A 25,604-nucleotide genomic window follows, 5' to 3' on the forward strand; every position below is an offset into this window, starting at 1 on the left:
CTTACATAAGGGAGTAGCAGTGATTGTACAGTATATGCTTAATGCTTCACAGTTTACTGTGCAGTGTAAAAAAAAAAAAAAATATTATATGCTTTTAAAATAAAGAATGAATAACTGAATTAAAAAATAATTGTAGTTTTTGATGTAGATTTCACCATAAGCCCAGGGGCTCACATCTGGTGAGCTTGGCACACCCAGTGTCCTGAGCTGAATATCATCATTCTTCTCTTTCTTATAGATTTCTTTCTACTTCTGATTCTTTCTTCCTCTCTCTCTCTCTCTCTCTCTCTCTCTCTCTCTCTCTCTCTCAGGGTAACTTGGGAATTTTTTTTGGCTGGTGTGGCATAAGCCTCAGGCTTCCTTGTACCATATGGCCAATAATCATAATAATAATACACCACTACATAGATGCAAAAGATGACTATGTAAAAAGAGGGATGAACTTAAGTGGTGAATATGTGATTAAGCATCAATTTTAGAGGCAAAAAACTGAAATTCAGTGCATGCCAAAATATGGTAATGTTATCAATAATTTTGAAAGTGCTTATTATTAAGTATTCTAAAACACATGGAATCCTTGAAGCCACTGTGCACTTGTGTAAATGGCTTGTGTGGTATGAAAGGTAGACCGGGTAGAAGTGGCCTTGACATGTGCTAGCAGGAACATTCTCCCATCCTATCTGCTTACCTCACTGCTTCTGTAGGATTTGCCTGCTGTTTTTCTGGGTTAATTCACAGGTGTATTCAAGGGTGGGCAGAGGGGGCATATCCCCCCCCCCAAACCAAAAATTTCAAATTAAAAAAAAAAAAACGCAGGAAGCATTTTAAAAAAAAACTCAAAAACCTGGTTACTATGCCTCCCTTACGATGATACCTGCACCTGGTCACCATGCCCTCCCCCTTTACAATGACACTGGATATACCACTGGGTTAACTGTTATTATTTCAGCAAGCATATTAAGTAGTCCTTTGCAAATCAGTCCAGAGGTTTTCAGTAGCTTGGTGTCTTGTAACCTGATGAAGTATTCTTCCAGCCTCTGATTCACAGTGGTGAACTCACTATGCTGTCATGAAGGACTCTGGGCAAGCATTATGGTGCAAAAAAGATTGACCAATAAAGAGAAAGGGTGGCTATAAATGGCTATTGTCGTGAGAATGGTGCTACAGGGTTTGGTGGTATATTGTCCATTTCTGATATTTGTAAATGACATTAAAGTTATAACAGGTGTGACACAAAGTTTGCTGTCAAAACAAAGGTGGGAATGCTGGTAAATTAGTAGTAGCTAAGGTATTCAGTTTCAACTTGACCCAAATGAATTATTCAGTTGGTCTGAAAAATGATAATTAAAATAAAATATTGCAGTTATACCTGGCAAGCAACAAATTTAAGATAGTTGATAATGAAAATGATTGAGAATAATTTTAATTAGTATTAGTAATGGCCACATGGTGCAAGGAAGCCCAAGGCTTATGCTACACCAGCAAAAAAAATAATAAAAGAAGAGGAAATAGACAACCTATGCATTTCCCTCCTCCCTTAGGTAACTATCCAGCTGACCTTTGAATTTCCCTAAACTGTCCACCTCAACCACCCATGAAGGTAACTTATTCCAGTAATTTATAACTCGCTGGCTAAAATAAAACTTCCTGTAATTTAGTCAAAACATCTCTCCCTGTAACTTGAATTATATCAATGAGACAATTATTTTTTTCTCAGCAGCATAGACAGGTTGTCCCGTTAGCAAATGGATACAGGAATTTTGCCATTAAGGACAAAGTGGTATTATTTCATTGTGTAAAGCCTTGATTAAGCCTCAACTTGTATTCCATACATTTTTGGAGATTTCATTTCAGAATGTGGATCTACTATAGAGAGAGTGCAGTGAAGAGCAACAGGATTAGTTATTGATATAAAAAAAATTCTTATAGAGACAAATTTAGGATTGCAAAGTTCTGAAACCAGATGTCTGCTTGGAGATAGCATCTAAGATACACTGGTGAGCCAAAACATTGACCAGCAAGTTGTTATGCAAATCGAAGAAACTGCAGGTGAACTACGGTGCGTGCACAGGTCGGCACACTGTATAAAAAACACCTGATACTGAGCTCCGTTAATCAGTGTTACTCTTGTTCTTCAGATGGGAAAGGCAGCAGACTTAAGAGAGTTTGACAAAGGCCAAATTGTAATGCCAGATGACTGGGTCAGGGTATATCCGAAACGGCATGGCTGGTGGGGTGCTCACGGTCAGCTATGGTTAGTACCTACCGAAAGTGGTCTGAGGAGGGGGAACCCATGAATCGCTGGCGAGGTGTTAGATGACCATGGCTCATCGATGTTCGAGGTGTGCGAAGGATCTCCCGGATGGTACGTGGCAACAGAAGGACGAATGTGACACAACTCGCTGGTGATGGGAGTAATTTGTCCCAGTACATCGAACCCTGCTGAAAATGGGGCTGCATTGATGTAGGCCGCTCCGAGTGCCCATGCTAACTACGGTTCACTGGCGACAGTGTCTGCAATGGGTATGCAAGCATTGAAACTGGACTTTGAGTGATTGGAAGAAGGTCGTCTGGTCTGTTGCACCATGTGGATGGCCAGGTACGTGTGCATCGTTTACCTGGGGAAGTGATGGTGCCGGGATGCACCATGGGATGTTCTGCTGGGATACCCTGGGTCTAGTCATCCCTGTGCTGGACACTTTGGCATCTACCACCTACCTATACATCATTGTTGACCAGATACACCCTTTCATGGCAACGGTCTTCCCCTCTGGTGGTGCCTTCATTCAGCAAGATAATGTGCCATGCCACACTGTCCGGATTGTTCGAGACTGGTTCACAGAACATGAGGAAGATTTCCAGGTATTGCCCTGGCCTCCAAATTCCCCAGACGTCAATTCCATCGAGCATCTGTAGTTTGTGTTGGAACAACAACTCCGATCTGCAGCGTCTCAACCATGGACCTTACAGGAGTTAAAGGATCTGCTGGTTGCATGTTGGTACCAGATATCCCAAGACACATTTAGAAATCTTGTAGCGTCCATGCCTCTCAGAGTACTAGCTGTTTTGGCTGTACGTGGAGGACCAACATCATATTAGGTAGGTGGTCATAATGTTTTGGCTCATTGGTGTATAATATATAAGACTTTGAAAGGCTTGAGTATTAAATCACAGATATCTATTAAAGGATGACTTTATCTATCTGAATCTTAGCTGTTAATTTCTTTCACCACCACTTATTGCATTTTTTTTTTTTTTTTTTTTTTTTTTTCAGTCATACTGCATACATATGATTGTTGAAACCTGTATTATTCTCATACCATGGATGGTTTGTAAAGACAGAAGAAACTAGTTTAGTTTATATTGGACTTCACACTGTAAATTTTCTGATACAGTTATTCGAAACAGCAGAAGTAACAAGAATAACCAAAGAAGAAAAGTTAGTTCTGTGAGTTTTCTGTTTGTCAGTGGATGCCAGTTATGTTCTTATAATAATAATATTTCTGTATTTTCAAATTTGATTAGTTAATGTTTTGAAATGTATATATAAAGAATATTTGGACTCCAAGATGGCCAAGGCAAGAGGTTCACAAGGATGGAAAACTTCAGCTAGAAATTGTCATTTCTTTATATACATTGTAATTTTTGAATTTATGCTCTAAAGTATTTACCTTAAGTATAGAAAAGTATTCCAAGTCATTAAAGAACCTACTCACATCAATTGAGAAATTATGGAAACAAACCAGAATTTGGGAATGAGCAATTTAATTTACCTTTTTATTTGCAGCAGAAATAAAAGATCCTGGACACATTTTTGGTATTTATCAGTAAACAATCAACCTACCAGAGGCTTTAGTTAACATTACAGAGCACTTATCTTAAGGGCAGAAAAGGTGATACTGTTGTACACATTGGTACTAATGATATTAAGAATAGGATATCTAAGGATTTACTTAAAAAGTACAAGACAGACAAGGCCACAAGTTAGGATTAAATCTGAAAATATCTGCAATTCTGTCCAGACATGAGTACAGGAACTCCCAGACTTACGTAAGGGTTGCATTCCGCGGAATGCTACGCAAGTCGGATTTTACGTAAGTCGGAATTTCTCCCATGCTTGTGCAGCACTCGCAACTGTGTTTGCTGAATTGATTGAATCAAAAAAGAAATGTTCGACAAACATGGAAATAGAATTATTTATTCAATTTTTTATCTCATGTGCAGGAAAAATTACAAAAGCGTGCAATTTAAAAAAATTTTAATTATAAAATTACAAAAAAAAAAGAGACAGGCATAATATCAGTAAGTTTTTTACCTCTCGAGCATTGTTGCCAGAATCGACGTCTTCCACTGATAAGTACGCCGCTCAGAGGTTGAGGGCTGTGGGGATTTACAAGGGGTCGGACGCTCAACTTTATGAAATAACATATTAATGGATGACTGGACAGTGGCTTTTTCTTTTCATCGTAGATTTCTTTGTAGCCAGCAAGCATATCATTCACCCCTCTGTTAACTTTTAAAAATCGTTTGCTGTCAGGATCCATCTTCTCAAACGTCGCCATTGCCGATGCAATTTCACGAAATGCCATTGCCACATCTCTTTGGTGATGAAGCTACTCATTTGATTCATCTTGAGCTTCGTCAGCATTTTCTTCTTTCACCATCGCTCACTGCAAGTCATTAAGTTCTTCGTTAGATAATTCCTTCTCTTCTTCCTCTGTCTTTGGCATAGAGGCAACTTTGGTAGCTCCTCCCCGTCTTTGGCATCAACCTCCAACTGAAGTAGCTCTGCAACCTTTACAATCTTATCTGTAACCTCTTCATATGATTCGCCTTTTTCAAATCCTTCGAAGCCTTTTACGTGCCATGGGCATATTTTATTCCATTCGCCATTTAAGCAACTTTTAGTAATTTCTGCCCAGGCCTTATTAATGTTTAAGATGGCGTGGTAAATATTGTAAGATTTCCAAAAGTCTCTTAACGTAAAATTTTTCTCATTGTCTAGACCAGGGGTGGGCAACAGTCTTCCCCCCCCCAGTCACACCCTCCCCCGACGATGTTGAATCCGGCCCCCTCGGTAAATGCATAAATATAGAAAATCCATACCTGACTACACTCGCCGTAAGCGTTCGGCTTAATTCGGTTCAATCGGGAATCGCGGCCAGTACAACAGTAACCAAGTGATTCTACGTAACGTCAAAGAGTTATTTCCTAATTATTATTGTAGCATCGATCGAACGAAGTTCCTTTGGGTTTGACTTCTTATTGAAAAAAAATAATATTGGTGCGAGATATTTTATGTTTTATGCCTTTTCTAATTATTACAATTTTTAATTTAATATAATTTATAGCCCATAAAATGAGCCAATTAAAAAAAAAAAAAGAAAAATTGATGCCGAATGCCGCAATTTTCAATGATAATTGGACATTCAGCTTTTTTTTTTAAAAAATATTAATAATTTGGTAATTCAAGTAATATAACATTTTTTTTTTTTTTAGGTTCTGATTTTTTTTATTAAATCGTTCAATCTATTCCGGTCCGCATCATGATGCGAAAATTTCATTCGGCCCGCTGACGAAAAAAGTTGCCCACCCCTGGTCTAGACAATGCCTGAGAAAATGATGTGCGTGAATAGTATGCTTTTAAATTCGAAATAACACCCTGATCCATAGGTTGGATGAGTGAAGTTGTGTTTGGCGGTAGAAATATGACTCTGACGTTTGAATTGAAATCATCTGGATGTGTAGGGTGTTCAGGAGTATTATTTAATAGAAGCAAAATCTTGAAAGGAACATCGTTGTCTTTACAATATTTTTCAACCTCGGGAATGAAGCAGCGTTTAAACCAATCCTCAAAGAGAGATATATTGTTTCCGTGCTCTCTGGTTCGATCGGAAATGCACGGATAGGATGGCTTTATTGATGCCCTTAAATGCACGAGGATTTCCAGAATGATACACAAGCAGTGGTATTAATCTATAATCTCCTGTTGCATTAGCCCCAAGCTGGAGCGTGGCCCTATCTTTTGAAGCCTTGAAACCTGGAATTGTCTTTTGCACTTTGGCAATGTATTTTCGATCCGGCATTTTTTTCCAATACAGAGCAGTCTCGTCAGCGTTAAAAAATTGCTGCGTTGAATAGCTGCCTTCATCAATAATTTTTTCCAACACATCACAAAATTTCTCTGCAGGTGCAGAATCAGCCGCCACTGGTGACTTCACCGCATACTTTAACGTTGTGGAAACCAGCGCGATGCTTGAACCTGTTACTTGGGTTGGGGTTCGCTGTACTTAGTACTTGTTGCTTTTGTTTGAATGGTCGTTAGACTCAGGGGCACTCACTTTTAAATCTGATTTTCCATCCATATTATTAACAACTGTTCCATCTTTGATATAGCACCTGAATGCTGTTTTGTGATCACTGTTGATCTTAAGTGCATTGATCCTGTGACATGTTCTTTTATACACGCACTGTCCTTTAAAATAGTATTCACTGTTGAAGCAGTGAGATCTAATTCTCTTGCAATAGATGACAAACTTTGTCCTGCTTCGTACTTCTTAATCATCTTCATTTCTAAATAATTTTGTTTTGTGTCCTGGCACTTCCAGCACTTGCACTTTCTGTTGGTCCCTTTCATTTCATCATTGTAATAAGTAAATAGGAATGAAGAGGTTTTTGAAAATTTGTTTTTTATATGATTGATTGAAGATTTCAGTGAAGGGGAAACACATTTCACCATAATAGCATAAAAACCCACACAACTGCAGTTATTGGGATTATCGCAAATGCAATAAGATACCGTTTATAATTAGACGCACAAACAGAAAAGCCCAATAAACCGGAAAGTGCAAATTGTTTTATAGTCGTGACTTCCAGAAATAGATTTTTGAAAAATGTCACAAAGGCATTCAAAATTGCTTCTTATAATTTATAACAGAATATACGATAACGATGAAAGGGTAGTGCAGTTTCCATTATAAATATGACCTTGTAGAGAGATCTTAGTAATATAGCGAAATTTTCAACTTCCAAGGACTTGGAACGAATTACAAAAAAAAACAATGTGTTATTCGTATCACATTACGATATTTTCATGATACCTCCATCTATTCCTGTGGGATGCAAAATATGTTTCCACAATTTTTTTAAGTTTGCTCCGGTAGGCAAAAAAAGTATGTAAAGTTGAATATTGCGTAAGTCTGGGAGTTCCTGTACATGACGAGAGATCCTTGTCAATCAGTTTGCCCTTGGAGAGACTGTGCAAGGCTCATGGAGTAAGATTTTTCTCAGCATGATGTGTGCTTGTTAATAGGAGAGGCCATTTTTACAGGGGTAGAATATACAGTAAGTCCCCGAGTTATGTAACTTCGGACACGTAATTTTTTTTTTAAGGATTATAAAATTTAAAACAGAAAAAAATAAATAAGCAATCAGTAACAACGAACATGGCATGCACAAGTGAGTGACAAGTTTAAGAAGCTTCAAAAATAGGAATGAAGAGAAGATTCTGAAAGTTTATTTTTTTTTTATGAGCGAAGATTTCAGTGAGGGGACACACATTTCACCCTAATAACATAAAAACCCACAGAATTCAGTATTATTGCAAATGCAATACCTGTTTATAATGAATTGCACTAACAGAAAAGCCCAATAAACTGGAAAGTGAAAATTTTTTTTTTTTTTTATGGTTGTGACCTCCAGAAATGTGCTTTGGTAAAATGTGAGCTCTTGTGAGGTGATAATAGTGTGTTTCTGCCTTAACCCTGTGAAGCTCTTTACTTTGACCGTTATCATGGTGCTGACTAAGAGATAGCAGTACTAGTAAATCTACCAAGAAAAGGAAAGCGATCGATTTGGATCAGAAAATTAAAATAATAAGGATGTATGAAAATGGTCAAACATTAACAAGTATCGTCCGGAATTTAAATTTGTCAGCGTCAATGCAAGAAGTGGTGAAGGGATTGGCACCAGTCCAGTCACTTATAATAACCAAGGCTACGAAATACATATTGGTCTGTACAGTACAATAACATGCATTTTTCCTTCCTTTTATGTTTTCTTTTCTTATGTGTCACTCTGGCTACTTCACTGCTGTCCCCAGATAAAGTTTTTAATTGAACTAATTAAAAATATATAACTATTTTTCTATATATATAACTAATATATAAAAATTATAACTAATTAATTGAAAAAATAACTATTTTTCTTCATTCTTCTGAGGATATGTGGTTTTCGTAATATTGGCATATCAAGGATATAGTAATAATATTTTATTAGTCATTCCCAAGTTAAGTAAAACTCTACTTACATAAGAAGACCTGGAACGCATCTCTTGCATATGTTGGGGAATTTTATTGTACTTAAATAAAAGGGGTGCAAGAATTTTCATTGACTATTGAGACAGTGTTCGGTGGGTCAGGAAGCTGCTAACTTGGGAGGGGATGCGCAGACTAACAGATTCACAGTAGCCACAAACAGAGGTAAAAGTGATCCTTACTGCTTTTATTGGGATGTGCAGCAACCTGGAAAGGGTTAAAAGGCTGGCTTGAGGTTCTTATGGGACAAATAATTACATGGACTGTGTTAGGATTATTAAGAGTAAAAACAGGTGCATGTATACTTGCCTGTACACTAATGCTGGAGTGTAGTAAACAAATTTGAAGTACTAATTAAGTCATCAAAATGGAGACGTAGGGATATTGGAAACTGGTGTCACTCAGACACAAGGGATGCAAATGTGGGGTGCACAGAAAGGGAGAGAGAGAGAGAGGGGATAGTTTGATGGACAATAAGCACTGGGAAATGAGAGCAGAAGTCTAAAATGAGAGCAGAAGTCTGCTATAGGCCAAGTAACTGAACAGTTACTTGGCCTCTAATGAATAATGAACAGTTACACAGACAAATAGAATGGACCAGTAAATCAGAGAGTCTTATCATGGGGTACTTGTCGGTTGGTTATTCAGTACGGTAGCAGAAATCTGAATTTATTGCATGACACGCTTTCTACAGCGACATGTTAGAGAGAGGCAACAAGAGAGAGCAATACTCTTGATCTGATTATTAGCAGCAACTCTCTGTGCATTAACAATCTCCAGATAAAGGAACCACTAGGTGTCAGCGATCATAATATGTTGATATGGTACCTACTTTATATAACTAATGTCAAGGGTAAAGGAAAGGGATTTTGCTTTCATAAAGGCAACTACAATGGTCTCAGACAGTTAAATTCCTTTCAGTGGAACCAACTGCAAATTCTAAATTGGAAACATTCAGAGAAGTATTCACAGAAGCTACTTAGAATTTTATACCACCTAAGAGATACTGTTTAAGGTTTCAGCTTAAATGGATGTCAGATGAACTGATGAGACTAGTGTCAGAAAAGAAAAAAGAATGAAATTATAAATTAGCAGGAGACACAGAAACCTACAAAGTTTGTATTGCAGGATTATTTTGGCAGGAAAAGAGTTGTACAGATTTGTTAAGGGGGATATCTCCAACCAATCTGATTAGCTACTGTGACAGTAACAAAGGGACTGGATGCAAAAAAAAAAAATATTGTTTACTTAAATTTCAGCAAAGCTTTTGATACTGTTCTGTGTAAAAGACTTGTACAAATTGGAGCAGTGTGAAATTAGGAGCAAGTTACTGCTTTGGATAAAGGTATGGTTCAGTGGCAGAAGGCAGAGAGTGGTTATTCATGGGCACTGCTCTTCATTGACTAATATTGTATGTGGAGCCTCTCAGGGTTCAGTGTTCAACCCTTTATTGTTTTCAATATTTATTAATAGTATATCAAAGTTTGCAGATGATATGAAGGTTGGCAGGATAGTTAATGAGAGCACTTGAGGTATATTACTGCAGCAAGATCTAGAAAATTGGGCAGATAGGCTGAGAGGTGGTAATTGAGGTTTAACATTGGAAAATGCAAAGTATACTGCATATGGGAATAAAAGTAATCCCAGAATAACATACTAATTGGGTAGTATTACACTCAAGGTAGTGGAGGAAAAAAAAAAAAAAAAGAGGTAATTCTGCAGTTTGATACAAAGTTTTCTGAGCAGCATAAACAGGCTGCTAGGACATCTCATCGGGTTCTGTCAATGATATATAGCAGCAATTCTCAAACTTTAGTAACAATAGGACCCCCATTTAGTTTTAAAAATTTTCCACAGACCCTTAAATTTAACAATTGTCTATGCTATAAATTCCTTCAGCTTTTTAAATATTTATAAGAAATTTTGTTTTGAAATTTAGTTTTTTTTTTTTTTTTTTGCTGATGCTATCAGCTTGTTTCTTTACATAATTTTCTATACCAAACATTGTGAAACAAGATGGAAGGTGCAGATTACTAAAAACTACTAATTTTGGTTATCTATCTGATTACCCAGTATCCTAAATTAAGTGTTTTGTGAATGATGGTCAGGCAGTTGACCAAATTTCAGTGGCATAAAGAATGGGAGATATGAAAGAAAGTATTGAACTAAAATAAGAAGGTTATTGAAAAATAGAAGTCTTGGCAAATGAGCTAGAAAATTCTTAAGGTTTTGCATAGTAGACTTAACACGTCTGCTGCTGGAACACAACTTGCATCCAAATGAACTGTAATTTATTATGTGCCTCACTGCAGATATGCATCAGTTCAATTGTGGTCAATAAATGAGTGCTGTCAAAGGAATGTCCATGAACTGAGCAATATCAGCACACTGACTGAACCATGGGCTATTGCATTATGGCTGGGATTTTGCTTATCAATCACACTGTCTAGAGGGTGATATAATAGCTGCATACATACTTGGTCCAGTTTCATATGTTCTTTGTGTATGTTGTAAAAGCAAAGGTTGTTTTATCTAGTTTAGTATTTTTGCTTTGCTTATGTTGAAGTTATTTCATCCTTAGTGTGTGTCTACTGATAAAATTTTGTGTAAAAAGTGTTTTCTTGTAAAATTTTACCCTAAACGGGTTGTTATAATGGATCCACAGCCTGGGATATCAGGATCGAAAGGAACAGGGATGGTATGTTGAAGCTGATGACATTAAATCCGCTCTTTATGATATCATATGATACTGAAATAGAATTCTGTTCAAGTGATGTGATTTCTGAATCTTGTTCTTGATTCTGTGTACTTTGATGTAGTAAAAGAATACTGCCTGCTCTTAAAGGATAAGGGAATAAGGTTTTTTTTTTTAAGCTGGAAAACTGGAGTTAACCATGAAACATAGATATAAGAATTGGAGAAATACTGTCACGATTTAGACTTGTATCAGACACTTGATTCCTTTGAGATAGTTCTGTTAACAAAATCAAAGATGGTGTTGAGTTGGCTGTGTTTTGACATAGTAGAAGAAAGGTTTATCAAAATCAGTATAGGAGTAAGTGGAAGAATGTCTAGTGAGTTGGCTTTGTTTAGATGAATTTTCAATAGAACTATTAGATGTACAAAAATTGTAACCTGGTAGCTTTAACAAGTAACGGAAAGGAATGATTATTACTTTGATGACAAGAAGTAAAATTTAAACTAAACTTTAGGGTTATTAATATTTTGGTTGCAACTTTTTTTTTTTACAGTCCCTTCTAGAACATTTGCTAGAAAACAGATTTTTTGGTAAAAGACAGGAGTTTTAAGGAGTAACAAGGAATAAAGGAATTTCATTTCCACAAGAATGATTCCATTGATGTGATTGGAGTAAGTATTGGGATTAGGAGATTTAGAAACGTTTCAAATTGGGGTAAAAGGAGGGCTAGAAATTTCAGAGATCATACCATTTGGCCTGCTGTAATATCAAATAGTACACATTCCCCGGTGAAATCAGATGACAAATTTTTGACCCTTAAGTAGCTAGAGGATGTCATTATCAACTGGAGGTTTGAATTGTTTTAAATTGCTGTTTTTCATGTTGGTAAGGAAATGATCAGGTGATTAGGATTATTTATCATTTTAGGAGGTAGATAATGCAAAAACTAATTTGGGGTTCAAAAGCCTTGGAATCCCTACTAGCATGGTCACTTTACAATTGAAAAATCGAATCTGGCTGCTGTTATGAACATCAAAATCACCAAGGAAAATGAATTTACTGTTAGAGAAGTTCAACTTGATAAAGTAATTTAAGAGAAGTAAAGTCAAATTTTTAAATGATTTATGAACTCAAGCGGCTGAGAGAAAATAACTTCAGACTAATAAAAATTACACTTCGCACACTCCTTTATAAGTAACCTAGATAAAGTTGCACTTCACTTCACTTTCTCTTTTTTTTTTTTATGAAGCAGCTTTTGCTACAGATTGTCATTTGGTTGTGAAGTGCTACACTGAGGGGCATGACTATCTGCCTACTGATGAATGAGCAGTCTTGTAACAGCTGCCATGTTGATGACACTACATTATAAATAGTTGTTCTTTTGTCTGATAACTATTCTTTGTAGTTTGTGAGACAATGTTTTTCAAGAAGATTTTTGTTTTTTTTCTCAAGCAAACATTTGTTTACCTAGTTTAAAGAAATACATAAAATACTGTGATTTGAAGAGTTGGAGGACAAGGAATATCAACAAAAATATGTACAAATGCCATCTTTAAAATGGATAAATCACAGTGCAAGTAATTATGACAAGTGAGACTGCTGTATATACTCTTATTACAGAATTGATAGTTGTGATTCTATTAGAAATAACTGTAGAAGATTGTAGATAGAAATGAATCTCATTTCTATCTACAATACAGTTGAAATTAGCATTATAACACTTATTTGTAATTGATGACTGATTTTCCTTTTTTATAACAGTTGCTTGCCATTGGTTGGCCTATTCATGATTAATTGCAGTATTTTCATTATAACATGAATTATGTTAATTAAACCTTTAAATAACCTTACTCATATTGGAGCTGTATCCCACTGCTTGACACTTGTCCTTGCCAGCGATGCTCCATGTATTGTAATTGCATATCCCTTCGTTTACCAGGTAGAGAGAGAAATTACACAGAGAATTATTTGCTAACATATCCAGAGGCTTCTTAAAGCTGTTGTGCCTTTAAAATGTTATGTGCATTAAATTTCACTGTGATACCCATGTAACCTCAAAGACAGCTTTCACTGTATGGGCCGAAGAGGTGTAGAAAAGTTAATATAATGCAATGCATGAGATTTTGTTATTTTTTTGACTGGTGAAAGGAACAGTAATTCACTTATTTCATCTAAACTAATTGAAATAGTTTTAGATCTTTTATGCTTTTAGGTTGAATTTTTCATGTTTTCTATCTGTGTTGTAGGATATAAAAGATGGTGAAAAGGAAAAAATGTGTGTGAATATGGTATTTATAAATTTATGTAGTCTGCATTGCAATCTCTGTTTATTAAATTACTATACATAATTTGCCAGGTTCTTCAATTGTTTTGAGCAGTGTATTAGCCTGATGAAAGATGGCTAGAAATGGAATGCATATGTAACGCATGAAGAATTCTATTTTGTATGAAAAGGAATTTATTCTCTTATGGATCAGGAGTAAGTAATTGAAGTTAGTAGCTTTTCTTTTTGATTATTTTTAACTTGATTTTCAGATCATATTTTATAAGTTCTGTATGTGAGAAGTGGCTGTTCAAGTAAACAAGTCAATATTTAATGAAAATATAATCCTAAGAATTGTTAGAAAATAATAATAAAATAGTCTCTTCCTGCATAAAAAAAAAAATATTATATATACATTTTTTTTTTTTCTTATTGAAAATAAATTTCTTTTTTTGCTTTCATCAATGAGAAAATAAGTTCTTATGATGAACATGTGGTTCACGTGATTAGTTAATACAGTTGCAGCACCTCATCATTGTATTTTCTTTCATATTACTGCTTTTTAATGGTTTTTTTTTTTTTTTTTTTTTTTTTTTGACTGATATTTTGGTCATGAAACAGAAGTTGAGACTACCTGATATCACTTGTTCAACCATCTGTGGCAGTTTTACTAGTAAAATTAAACTTCTAATGACAGTTGAGAATATGGCATTTGGCAGAGATGTTTCCCAAGAGCTATACTCATTTTTGAACTGTGGAAAGCAGCAGTTCTTGGTTCCATTCTCATTTTTCATCACGAAAGAGCATTTCTTTTGATGGAAGAACAATGCTATTCCATCATCATTACTTTGCAGTGCAGCAAGCTTTTATTGCTTCTAAGTAAAATACAGCCACCTCACTATTAAAATAAGTAAAATATTGTCAAAACAGTATATTAGTAAAACATATATTCAATTGTAAGAGGCTATAGTTAGTTGATTTCAGGTGGAAACAGTAGGGGTTTCCCTGTTATTCTAGGTTTTTGAGCCTGGAAAATTGAGCTGTTTATAATTAGGTAATGCCCAAATTGGGCTAAACAGACTTTTATAAACACTTAATACATAGGTGGCACATATACATCACTGATATGCCTAAAACCCTGCAACTGGCATTAGCATTAGTAGAGGCATACGATTCATGAAAGCAAGCTTGTGCAGCATCAGCCAAAAAAACCCCCCTCCCATTTCACCCCTCCATTCATTCCAAATGCCTGTCCAGCTCAGCCTTAAATTTATTTAGGCTATCAACGTCCACAACAAAAGATGGAAGTCTGTTCCACCAATCAACTACTCGCTCGCTAAAGGCAAATTTCTGCACATCTATTCTACAGCTGTCTTTCCTCAATTTGAAACTGTACCCCCTCAGGTTCTAAATCCCATCAGCATTCAGCTTGCTAACCCATTCAAGGCTTTATACGCCTCAATCAGATCACTTCGCAGGTGCCTACTTTCCAGGCACTGCAATTTGCAGAACTTAAGCTCTTTCTTGGTAAGAGCACTAAGAACACTACACCAACCAAAACCAGTCTACTTTAATGAACCTTCTTGCAACCACACATACTGCATTGTCTGCTTTTTAATGGTATGAGGAACTTGATATTCCATACTTAGATATTGAAGCTGCCTTTGATGCCAACAATGTATTGGTACTCTGTTTACTTGAATCCCACTATCTAATTCAGCATAATACTTCTGGTTCATAGTATCCCATTCATGACAGGATACTACAGATTTGATGCCTGTGAACAATCACAAGAAAGTGATCCTTGCTATGGTTCCATAAGGATGAGCTCTATCTGGCTTGTTATTTACAGCCATCATTGCACTTCTTGTCTGTGATGAGAAAATCATTATGTATGCCAATGATATAAAAATTTATACTATTGCTCCCAACAATGACCTTGAGGCCACCACATGCATTAATAACAGTCTTATTGCTGCTTCATACCTCAGACAGTATGAACTGTCACTTAATTCACAAGAAACACAACTAATGGTTTTTATCCTCAAACCAACCCCAAGAGTAATAGTGCTGGTGTAGAATGCAGCCATAATATTAGTCACTCCTACCTCACTCAGATTTGGGAATAGTATTTGACCCAAAACTTCAAGTTTTAGGTTCACATAAACAACTTTCATCCAGATAACTTCTCTTTGATGGATAACTAAACGATGCTTAATCTATGTCAAGCATTCTCAAATAATTAGGAAATACATTAGAACAGTAATCTTTCTCCATACCTCTTTACTGTTGAAGTATTCGTGTCAGCAGCTACTACAATGAAGCCAGTCCTTGCTGCAAAATTCTGGCTCTTTAAATGGGCTGACCGAAAAGCTTGTTTCTTATCATAGTGCAGAATTACTCCTTAACTACTTAAATGGAGATGTAGCAGCTACACGATATTATTGAAATAGAGTGACTGGTAGACAGTTAAAATGATCACAGACCAGATCTCAACACTATGTTTGGGATTCGTGTTACTGGCAAATATCCAGACCAGAATTTCAGTCAACCGTGATGTTCTGCATGAAGCATCAGGGATTCATCTCTCAGATTTCTTCCTCCCAAATCAGATTGTAACTTAAGTATGGCACTTCGATGCTAACACGAATAATTTTTCCACTAATAAAACCTATAAGTAAAGGAAGCCTTAGTTGCTTGCTTGCATCCCAAAATCAATAAGAGCAAAATCATGCGCCCCCTCTGTACCACCCGCCAAACTCTTCTATGTGTGTTACTTTCAGTTGCCAAAAACAAAACTCAGTGAAGGCAGACCTGCCTGTTGCCATCCTGCAGTGTGCTATGCACTTTGCTTTTATCGGAGGGTGCCAACTATGACCCACACTAAAAAAAGACATGGTTATTATTCCTCCTAGTGACAGAATTCATTTGTTTTGTATGGGGCCGAAGTATCACCATACCTACGGTTCTGTAAAACAGAACACACTAGTGTGTGTATCCATATACAGTATGGATACCGTGTGGGTGGGGTAAATATAACCTTATGTTATGTAGCATTGTTAATACAGGTAGTTCTCGCCTTAGGAGTTCCCGGGTTTACGAGTTTTTTTTCCCAAGTATCAACAAAATTGAAAATATGAACGTTAATTGCAAAAAATGAATGTTAAACATTCATAAATACTGCATTTCAAACCATGCGCGTAGCTATACAACACAGTGAACCTCACTTTACGATATTAATCCGTTACCATCGTATGGCGAAAATATTGTAATGTTGAACCCAATAACATTGTTTTTTGGTAATTAATTCCACGACCCCGGAAGTTCATATTTTCGCCATATAACTCTAAAAGGTTGTTTTTATAGTGTAAATTGTATTAGTTACCAATTCAAATCATTAAACACACTACACTTTCATCATTATCATATGTTCTATTATAAGAACCAATTTTGAACGGCTTTTGAACTTTGTGATATTTTTCTAAAGCACATTTCCGGAAGTCACGACCATAAAACAATTTGCAATTTCTGGTTTATTGGGCTTTTCTGTTACTGCAAGCAATTATAAATGGGTAGTAAACTCGATCTTCTTGCATTTGTGAAAATACCAATAACTGGAATTTTGTGGTTTTTTACGTTATTATGATGAAGGTGTTCCCCTTTACTGAAATCTTCAATTGTATAAAAAATATAAAGAAATTTTCAGAATCTTCATTCTTTTTTTTTTTTTTTAAGCTTCATAAACTTATTACTCCGTGCAAATCGTGTTAGTTGCAATTTGTGCATTCTGTTAAAAAATATGAAGAAAAGAGAAGATTATCTTGGAAATAAATGCCTCTTGAAGCATTTCTGAAGAAGACTCCTTGTGCAACAAACCAACAAGTGTGCATTTAGTTGATGATGATGAAGAATAAACATTCTTTAACATTTGTAAGTCATAAATAATTTCTCTATTATTATAATTTGCTTGATTTTACAGGCTGTTTTCATTTATTTGGAGAAATCAATCGTTGTTTAAACAAACTAATTAGCTAACTAATTTCATTGTTGATAATGTAACCCCTATTTTTAACATTGTCTATGGGAAATAAATTCCTGCTTTACGAGTTTTCGCTTTGAGTTTTCGCTTTACGAGCGCGCACTAGGAACGAATTAACTTGAAGTCAAGAACTACCCATGCTTGCATCATGTGAGAAATCATTACAGCATATTATTATTTATTTTCTTTCTTTTTTTTTTTACATATATTTTGCACACAATTATTTAATTCTAATGTGAGCCTTTGGCCAAAATGGGACAGTTGCAATAAAGATCGAATTTAAGGTTGCTAATTGCATTACCATCTATATATGTCATTTTACTTTATTAATAGATGGTAATGCATGTGGTGACTTTAAATTCACTTTTAGTGTTACACAGTGAAAATCTATGGACTTTCAAAAAGTGTTTCAAAGATTTTGCCACCAGTGATTTAGAACTTGAACGAGCGAGTGCAGATTAGTACAACACTTTAAGGACTGGTTTGTGTACTGTTTTGCAATAGAAGTGGAAAAATATTTGTTTGAAAAGAAAGTAGTTTAAGGCATTGCTATAGGTTGGCAACTTAGATGGCGACCCTGGCTCAAAGACCTTGAAAACAAATTCATCTGTGAGGGTATATTACATTAATTGACAAGGACATTTGGGGAACATATACAGTATTGTACAAATGGGTTATTTGAAATTTTGTAACAGACTACATAATATACAGAATAAACTATACAAAATTTTAGCATATGAACCATTTAAATAAATGGATCATATGCTAAATTTTTTTATTGAAAATTTATCTTATAACATCATTAAGTGATGAACTACAAATCCTCATCAATCAAATTTGATTTTCAATTTTCAGTATTTGGAGATGAATCATGTGCTGTATTAATAATAAGTCTGTGAATTTTCTCATCAATTTGACTTCCATTTTCTCAATATTGGTTTTCAATACCAATTACACAATTGCAACATTTCTTCCATTTATAGTGTCCAAAAATTTTTTTTTGACCAATTCTTTAATGCTATACAGAGTGAAAGAACTGTTATTTTTGGCAGCCTGCCATTTAATTCCTCCCCATACAAATTTGATAGGATTTAAATTGGAGTGATAAGGAGGAAGTCAAAATGTATTATGGCTATGCATTTCAAAATGTCACCGACTTTGTATTTGAGAAGCTTTAACTAATTGGATTGAGTCCTTGCATCATCACTGAACACTACCATTTTCCTGTTGCCAGTGCTGTATATCTCTTTTTAAAGTAGCAAAATTTGGATTTTTATTATTGAATAGAATTGCAATTGGTGTTGTCCATTCCTATAACACAGTTGGGAGGTAGATTTGGCAGTAGTTTATTTTAAATTCAGGTGCTGAAGTTTCGAAAGTTCATATCATCATGATAGTGCCCAGTTTTTCTGTTTCGGTTTAAAAATTAGTAAGACATCATTTACAAAACCTTTATCTCCACCAGCATGAATAATAATAAATTGCGAGCCCTTCCATACAGTTTTCATTCTCCAATTGCAACAACTTCTTACTGTGTGCATGGAATGCAAATATGTTTCTAGATATGTTATTTGTTTTCCATCAGATTTAGCATTTTTTATCCTTCATAAGTGTTGATACTGCAAGGATACTATTTCTGATTTCTCAATTAATATTTTCCTTCTAGACTGGTGTTTTTTCCACTTTTAACACATCCCTTTGTTTTTCGAAGAAATTCCTTTGCTGCAGTCTAAATTTGTGCTGCTTTACTACAGACAAAAACTTATTTAAAGAAACAGAAATGTTTTTAATGGATTTTGCGACGAATAGTATATTGTAAAATTATCTGTTTATATCCTTTTTACTAGTAGGAGTAGAAAACGTATTTTTCTTCAATGTTCCATAGCTTGATTACCTTCTTTTAACACTTTTTTTTTTTTTTTTTTTTTTTTTTTTTTTAACTGTGGTTTCACAAACTCCTATTGCTTTACTTTTAGTTTTGATATAATTATTTATATCGGAATCTGACTTTCTTGGATATAAATACCCAGCAACATTGTGTATAAAATCCCAAGCTTAACCTCTTAGCAGTTTTCCCGTACTAAATTTGGGCATTTTCAAGTTTTCACTTTACACAAACACTTCCAGGAAGGTGGCTAAAGCCTTGAATGGTTTGAGCATGCTCAGTGCTGATGGGATTCTTCCTCTTGCTCAGAATAATCACCTGAGAGGGCATAAATTCAAATTGAGGAAAGACAATTGCAGAATAGATGTGCAGAAATTTGCCTTTAGCCAGCGGATAGTTGATTGCTGGAACAGACTTCCATCTGTTGTTGTGGAAGTTGATAGCTTAAATAAATTTAAGGCTGAACTAGACAAACATTTGGAGTGACCGAATGAGTGAAATGGGAAGGATTTTTTTTTTTTTTTTTTTGGCTGATGCTGTATAAGCTTGCTTTCTTGCATCATATGCCTCAACTAATGCTAATACCTCAAAAGTTTTAAGAGAAATAGTGAAGTTTGGAATATATTATGGGAGTCAGAGAATTCCAGTTCCAGTGTTGAAAGAAGCAGTAATGTTATCAGAGGCCTCTGTGATGCAACTGTTTTCTGTAATATAGCAAGCTTTATAAGGCATAAGGAAAAAAAAAAAACCTTTTCCATATCACTTGTTCATCTCTTCCAATAATTTGTTTATTTTACTTAGAACACTTAAACAACAGATGGAAGTTTGTACCAACAATCAACTACTCACTGGCTGAAGGGAAACATTCACACATTATTCTGCAACCATCCTTCCTCAATTTGAATTTATGCCCTCTCATGTGTATAGTCTGATCAAGAGAATGAATGCCATCAGCATTGAGTTTGCTCAATCCATTCAAAACGTTAAAACACCTCAATTAGATCATCTCATAGGTGCCTGGTCTCCAAACACTGCAATTTGAAGAACTTAAGCCTTTCTTGGGAAGACCCCCCCTTTTTGCTCCCCTCACCAATGTTATTCTTCTCTGCATCCATTCTAGCATATTTACATCCTTCATAAAATGCCTCCAGACATTTATGCAGTACTCAAGATGCATCCTAACCATTGCATTGTATAATTGGGATAATCACCTTATCCCTGCTAGCAAATTTCCTGTATATCATTGACAAAAGCCAATGGGCTCCCCTGGTAGCTTGTCTGCACTGATCAGAGAACTTCATATATACGACAGCACAATTACACTCGTGTCTTTTTCATTTTTTACTACCCTGAATGTAATACCACACAGTTATATATTATCTGGGTTTAGAGCTACCCATATGCAATACCTTGCATTTGTCAATGTTAAATTTCAACTTCCATTTCATGGCCCATGTACCTAATTTTTCTAGATTTTGTTGTAGTAGCTTAGCTTAATTACTGTTAATAACCATCCTGCCAACCTTTGTATCATCTGCAAATTATTTTACATCAGATCTAGCATTTCTTAAGCCTGATATGCCTTCATCAATATCATTAATAAATATAGAAAACAACAATGGGCACAACACTGAATCCCGTGCGATTCCACTAATAACATTTGTCCAAGATGAGCAGTGCCCATTGCGACAATCAGCTGCCACTCCTATATCGGTACCTCCTAATGCTCCACAAGTAACAAAGGTAACTATGAAAGAAAAGAATAAAAAAGGGGAAGTCCCCCCTAGTACCCAAGAAAAGATGGATGTCGAGCAGAAGGAGGTACCCGAAGATTCAGTCTTGGAACTCTTTGCGGAGGAAGAAATGGACACGGGACAGCGTCCATTCTTCCCCAAAAAAGATAAACCCAAGACTGATAAAAGTAAGCCCTCAGCAACTCGGAAGCCGCCTGATGGACCCACCAAGCCAAAATAATGGCTAAATTCCTACAATGGAATCGTCGTGGATTCCGGCGAAATATTGATGACATCAAGGCTCTCCTGCAAAAGCATGAGCCAGTTTGCTTTTGCTTGCAGGAGACATATCTTAAGGCAAATGATGATCCCACAATGCACAGCATCACAATTTTTCGAAAGGATAGAATTGCGGATGGCTCTGCTCATGGGGGAGTGGCTATCCTTGTGGGTAACCAGACCCCAGTGCAGCCCTTGCTAATTACAACTAGCATAGAAGCTGTTGCATTTCGCCTTACAGTGGGATTTTTATTAATGGTCTGCTCTATCTATTTGCCACCTGGGACTGACATCTCCCAGGCAGACCTTGATGATCTTCTAACGCAGTTGCCTCCCCCTTTCTTACTTCTCGGGGATTTTAATGGACATAACACCCTGTGGGGTAGTGCTAACATCAATGGAAGGGGACGAGTCAGAGCATATGCTAAATGACAATGACCTTTCCCTTCTAAATACTGGAACAAATACCTTCTTCCACATGCCTACCCGTACTTTTTCTGCCATTGATCTCTCTATCTGCTCCCCTTCTCTACTCCCTTCACTCACTTGGGAAGTGGAGGAGAATCCATACGGAAGTAATCACTTCCCTGCGATAACCTTGTTACACAGTGGGAGACCATGTCTTCCTTTTAGGTTACCACGGTGGAAGTTTGATCACGGTGACTGGAATACCTTCCAACATCAGGCAAATTTCGACCTCAGTACAGTCAGTCGGGAGCCAATCAATCACGCAGTAAAGTACATCACAGAAATCATCGTCCAAGCAGCTGCTAATGCTGTCCCAAAAACATATGCTCGGTTTCCACCATTTCCCAAACCTTGGTGGAATTCACAATGCACAACAGCAAAAAAAGGCTCAAAACAAAGCGTGGGGGATATTTCGCCGATATCCTACCACGAACAACCTTATAGCCTTCAAACGTGCACGAGCCAAAGCACGCTACATCCGTCGTCAGTCAAAAGGAATCGTGGATCCGTTTTACATCATCTATTAACCAGTCTACCAACTCTAAGGTAGTCTGGGATAAAATCCGGAAAATGAAGGGGAAATATACATCCCACCCTTCTTCAATCTTAGATTATAATGGATGCACTATTGCAGATCCAACTTCAATAGCCAATGCTCTTGGGGAAACATTCTCTAACATCTCCGCAACATCCTCGTACACCCCCGAGTTCCTGGTCCTGAAACATAAACTGGAAAAACAAGCACTTAATTTTAAGTCCAAGGGCCTCTATCCCTACAACGGGGTGTTCACTATAGAGGAACTGAAAAGAGCCCTCACTCTTTCCAAAGCAAGTGCTGTTGGACCAGATGGCATCCTTTATGAAATGATTAAACATCTTTCACCAAAATCTATGGATTCTGCTCCTTCTGTATAACAGAATCTTTATTGAAGGGCAGTTTCCGGACTCCTGGCGATAGGCAATCGTTCTTGCCTTTCCTAAGCCAGGAAAGGATCCAAAAGTCACCACCAACTATCGTCCTATTGCTCTGACTAGCTGTCTGTGCAAAATCCTGGAGAGAATGGTTAATTCTCGTTTAATATAGTATTTAGAATCAAATGACCTTCTCTCCAGCATCTAGTGCGGCTTCCGAAAGAACCGGTCCACTTTGGACCATCTTATTAGATTGGAAGCATCCATCCGGGATGCTTTCCTAAAACGCGAACACTTGGTGTCGGTGTTCTTTGACATGGAGAAAGCGTATGACAACTTGGAAATTTGGCATCTTAAAAGATCTGCATAGCCTTGGTCTTAGGGGGCAACTCCCAATTTTTATTAAAAACTTTCTAGCCAATCGACCTTTCCAAGTTCGCATGGGATCCTCACTCTCTCCTTCCTTCAGTCAAGAGGAGGGAATACCACAAGGATCAGTATTAAGTGTCACGCTTTTCGCCATCAAAATAAATTCAGTCACAGAACAATTTCCTCCAACTGTAAACAGTGCCCTCTATGTTGATGACTTTAGCATTTTTTGTCAGTTGTGCAACATGAGGGTTATTGAAAGACAACTGCAGAAAGCCATTGATAATCTGAATTTCTGGGCACTTGCTAATGGCTTCAGGTTCTCGCCGGAGAAGATCGTTTGCGTACACTTTTGTCGTAAGCGTAATCTTCATCCTGAACCCGAATTAAGGCTCGGACAATATGCTATTCCAGTAACAGCGAACATAAAATTCTTGGGACTCATATTCGATAAAAAACTGACCTTTTAGGATCATATCCGTCAACTCCGCACAAAGTGCACACGTGGGCTTAATATTCTCCGCTCGCTCTCCTCTACATCTTGGGGAGTAGACCGATGTATCCTTCTTCGGCTTTACCGTGCACTTGTGCGATCCAAACTAGACTATGGGTCCCAGGTATATTCCTCAGCCAGAGACAAGTGTCCTGCGATGGCTGGACCCCGTCCATCATCAGGCCCTACGTATTGCTACTGGAGCATATCGCACATCTCCTGTCCAGAGCTTATACGTTGAAGCAAACGAACCACCGTTATCGCTTCGACGTAAGCAGTTGTCTTTAAAGTACGCTTTAAAACTGAAATCCCTGCCAGACCATCCTACGTGGCCATTCGTTTTTGAGCCACGATGGGAAAATTTATACAATACCCGTAAGACTGCCAATCGTCCTTTTGGTATTCGTCTCCAAGAGCTACTCAAAGAACTCAATATCAAGGTAGACAAGGTTGCCCAAACACCAAAGCAACCCTTTCCACCCTGGCATGCTCATGTCCCGGCATGTGACTTGTCTCTTAGAAATTGGGGAAAGTCGGACACTCCATCTACGTGCAGCTTCATTCAGCACACCGAACTGAATATTCTGACTTCGCGCCAGTCTACACAGACGGTTCGAAGTCGGAATCATGTGGGATCTGCTGCTGTCTTTACAGACACCACTACATCGGAGCAGATTCCCTCTGAATGCAGCATATTTACCTTGGATCACATTAGTGAATGCCAATACCAACGGTTCATTTTATATTCCGACTCGCTCAGCATGTTACAGGCTTTAATATCTGTAAGATATAATCCTCATCCAGTTCTGTCTAGTATCCAGCAGAAGATTCACTTCCTCCGTGGACGTTAATATGATATCCGCTTCTGCTGGATTCCCAGCCACATTGGGATTAGGGGAAATGATTTGGCTGACACCGCAGCCAAATCAGCAATCCCCAATAATAATCGCTGCCTGTCAGTCCCCTATACAGACTACAGGCAAACAGTACAGCAGAAGATACATTCCCAATGGCAGGATTTGTGGAATGGACAGACTGGGAATAAACTATATCGTATAAAGCCTGTAATTGCTGACTGAGCCATATACACTCAGTCAGATTTTATCTGACAATGTGTCTGCTGTTTTTAGCTTTTTAAAATCGATAAATATTTTTACTTGTATATAAAATTTTTACATTTTTCTTTTATGTATTTGTTATACCTTTTGACATAGTGACCTAACTAATTAGGTCACTGAAAGTTTAAAATTTTTTATAAATGACCTGGTCTTGGCGCATTATAGCCTTAGTAGCTAATGCGCCAATAAACCAAACCAAACCAAGCCCATTGCGGAGTGGAAGAAAACAGAGTTGATATCAACTGTCTTCTCCCTCTCGACCATCCTTTTATCAGCAGTAACTTGTCCTTAATGCCACACTGCTCCAATTTGTAATGCAGTATTTTATGTGCAAACAGTATCCAAAGCTTTTCTGAAATCCAAGTACATGATATCAAAATTATTTTTTGCTTTTTCCATCCAGTTTTAATCTCCTTGTGAATGGGAAATATATTTGGTAATGTATCAGAAATGTACTGGGGATTTGAAATATATTTGCACATCTCCACTTCATAAGGACATCCCCTGAATCCAAAGATGTTCTCATAATTATGGCTAAAAGTTGACTTACTTCCTTTTGCAGCTGCCCTTAATATAATTAGATAGACCCATGCATCTCAAGCACCTTTATGTTTAGCATCAACAATTTCTCTTCCACTTTCCTCTCAGTTATCGCGAAATAGTTTAGCACCATATTAAAATTGATAAACTTTTGATATCCCCTTTCCTGGAGAATTCCTCGTGTAAATGTATATGCAGAATTCCCATTCAGTTTGTCAGCAACTTGAGCGCGATCATCAATAGTTAAAACATCAATAACAAGTGGACCAATGTGATTCATTGGTACACTTGAAATCTACAATCCCATGCAGTGTTTTCCATTTAAGTCTATTACTGTTAAGATGGTTATGCATTACATCTTTAACCACTGATTCTATTATTTTTGCTCAAACAGGAGTCAACTGTTTTGGAAATTTACAGGTCTGTAAATTTCCAGTTCACGGTGAGCTCTCCTAAATACAAAAATGCTCTCATTATGGCTAAAGGTTTGCT

At 36.8% G+C, this 25,604-nt stretch overlaps 1 protein-coding gene across 2 annotated transcripts in view; it reads left to right on the forward strand.

The window, feature by feature from the left end:
• LOC150090550 (protein meiotic P26-like) overlaps positions 1-25,604 on the forward strand; it is a 187,433-nt gene that overhangs the window by 1,757 nt on the left and 160,072 nt on the right. For both annotated transcript variants that reach the window (XM_090371419.1, XM_090371429.1), the window contains exon 2: positions 13,370-13,492. In XM_090371419.1, the coding sequence (XP_090227545.1) occupies positions 13,460-13,492 (33 nt within the window). In that variant the 5' untranslated portion in view covers positions 13,370-13,459. The remainder of the gene's footprint in view (positions 1-13,369; positions 13,493-25,604) is intronic.

This window comes from Mastigoproctus giganteus, chromosome 1 (genome assembly GCF_048544385.1).
Source record: "Mastigoproctus giganteus isolate SK-2022 chromosome 1, ASM4854438v1, whole genome shotgun sequence".
Lineage (NCBI taxonomy): Eukaryota > Metazoa > Arthropoda > Arachnida > Uropygi > Thelyphonidae > Mastigoproctus > Mastigoproctus giganteus.